Source organism: Camelina sativa, unplaced genomic scaffold, assembly GCF_000633955.1.
Source record: "Camelina sativa cultivar DH55 unplaced genomic scaffold, Cs unpScaffold08071, whole genome shotgun sequence".
NCBI lineage: Eukaryota > Viridiplantae > Streptophyta > Magnoliopsida > Brassicales > Brassicaceae > Camelina > Camelina sativa.
In genome coordinates, this window is record NW_010929139.1 from 1 (window position 1) to 444 (window position 444).

The following is a 444-nucleotide window of genomic DNA, read 5'->3' on the forward strand; positions in this document are numbered from 1 at the left end:
CTACCGTCTTGGACAAGTCCCTGACCCTGGTTGGGAAAAGAGGCAATCAAATCTAAAGCAGTCTTAGCGGCAGCAACGGCTTTTGCAGCAGCAGCAGCTTTCTCATAAGCGGTAGCACGGGCGGCCTTTGCAGCTATAGCAGCAGCAGCAGCAGTGGATCTAGAGGCCTCAGCAATCTCCTGGGGTGTCAGATCTGGGTTACTCAAATGCGAAGCTAAAAGAATGTTAAGATGGTAATCAACATTGGTGGAAGGATGTGGAACACCATTGTTATCATCAACATCTTTTGTCAGAGGCTTTTGGGGTAGCAGCATATTGACGCCTTCCATAACAAAGTACACATACAAAAGCTGACCAAACCTCTCTAACCTAGAACACAAAAAAATGTCTACAAATTAGATCTCTTTACCAGGAGGTCAGAATGTATATTTGACAAGGAAAAAA

At 44.8% G+C, this 444-nt stretch overlaps 1 protein-coding gene across 1 annotated transcript; it reads right to left on the bottom strand.

Annotated features, from left to right (window-relative positions):
- Positions 1-4: 4 nt before the first annotated feature.
- On the bottom strand, positions 5-431 carry LOC104775039 (the record flags this gene model as incomplete). The annotated part of the gene is made up of 1 exon (XM_010499353.2): positions 5-431. A coding segment is annotated over exon 1 (325 nt), but the record flags the coding sequence as incomplete, so codon positions are not given.
- Between the last annotated feature and the right edge of the window lie 13 nt (positions 432-444).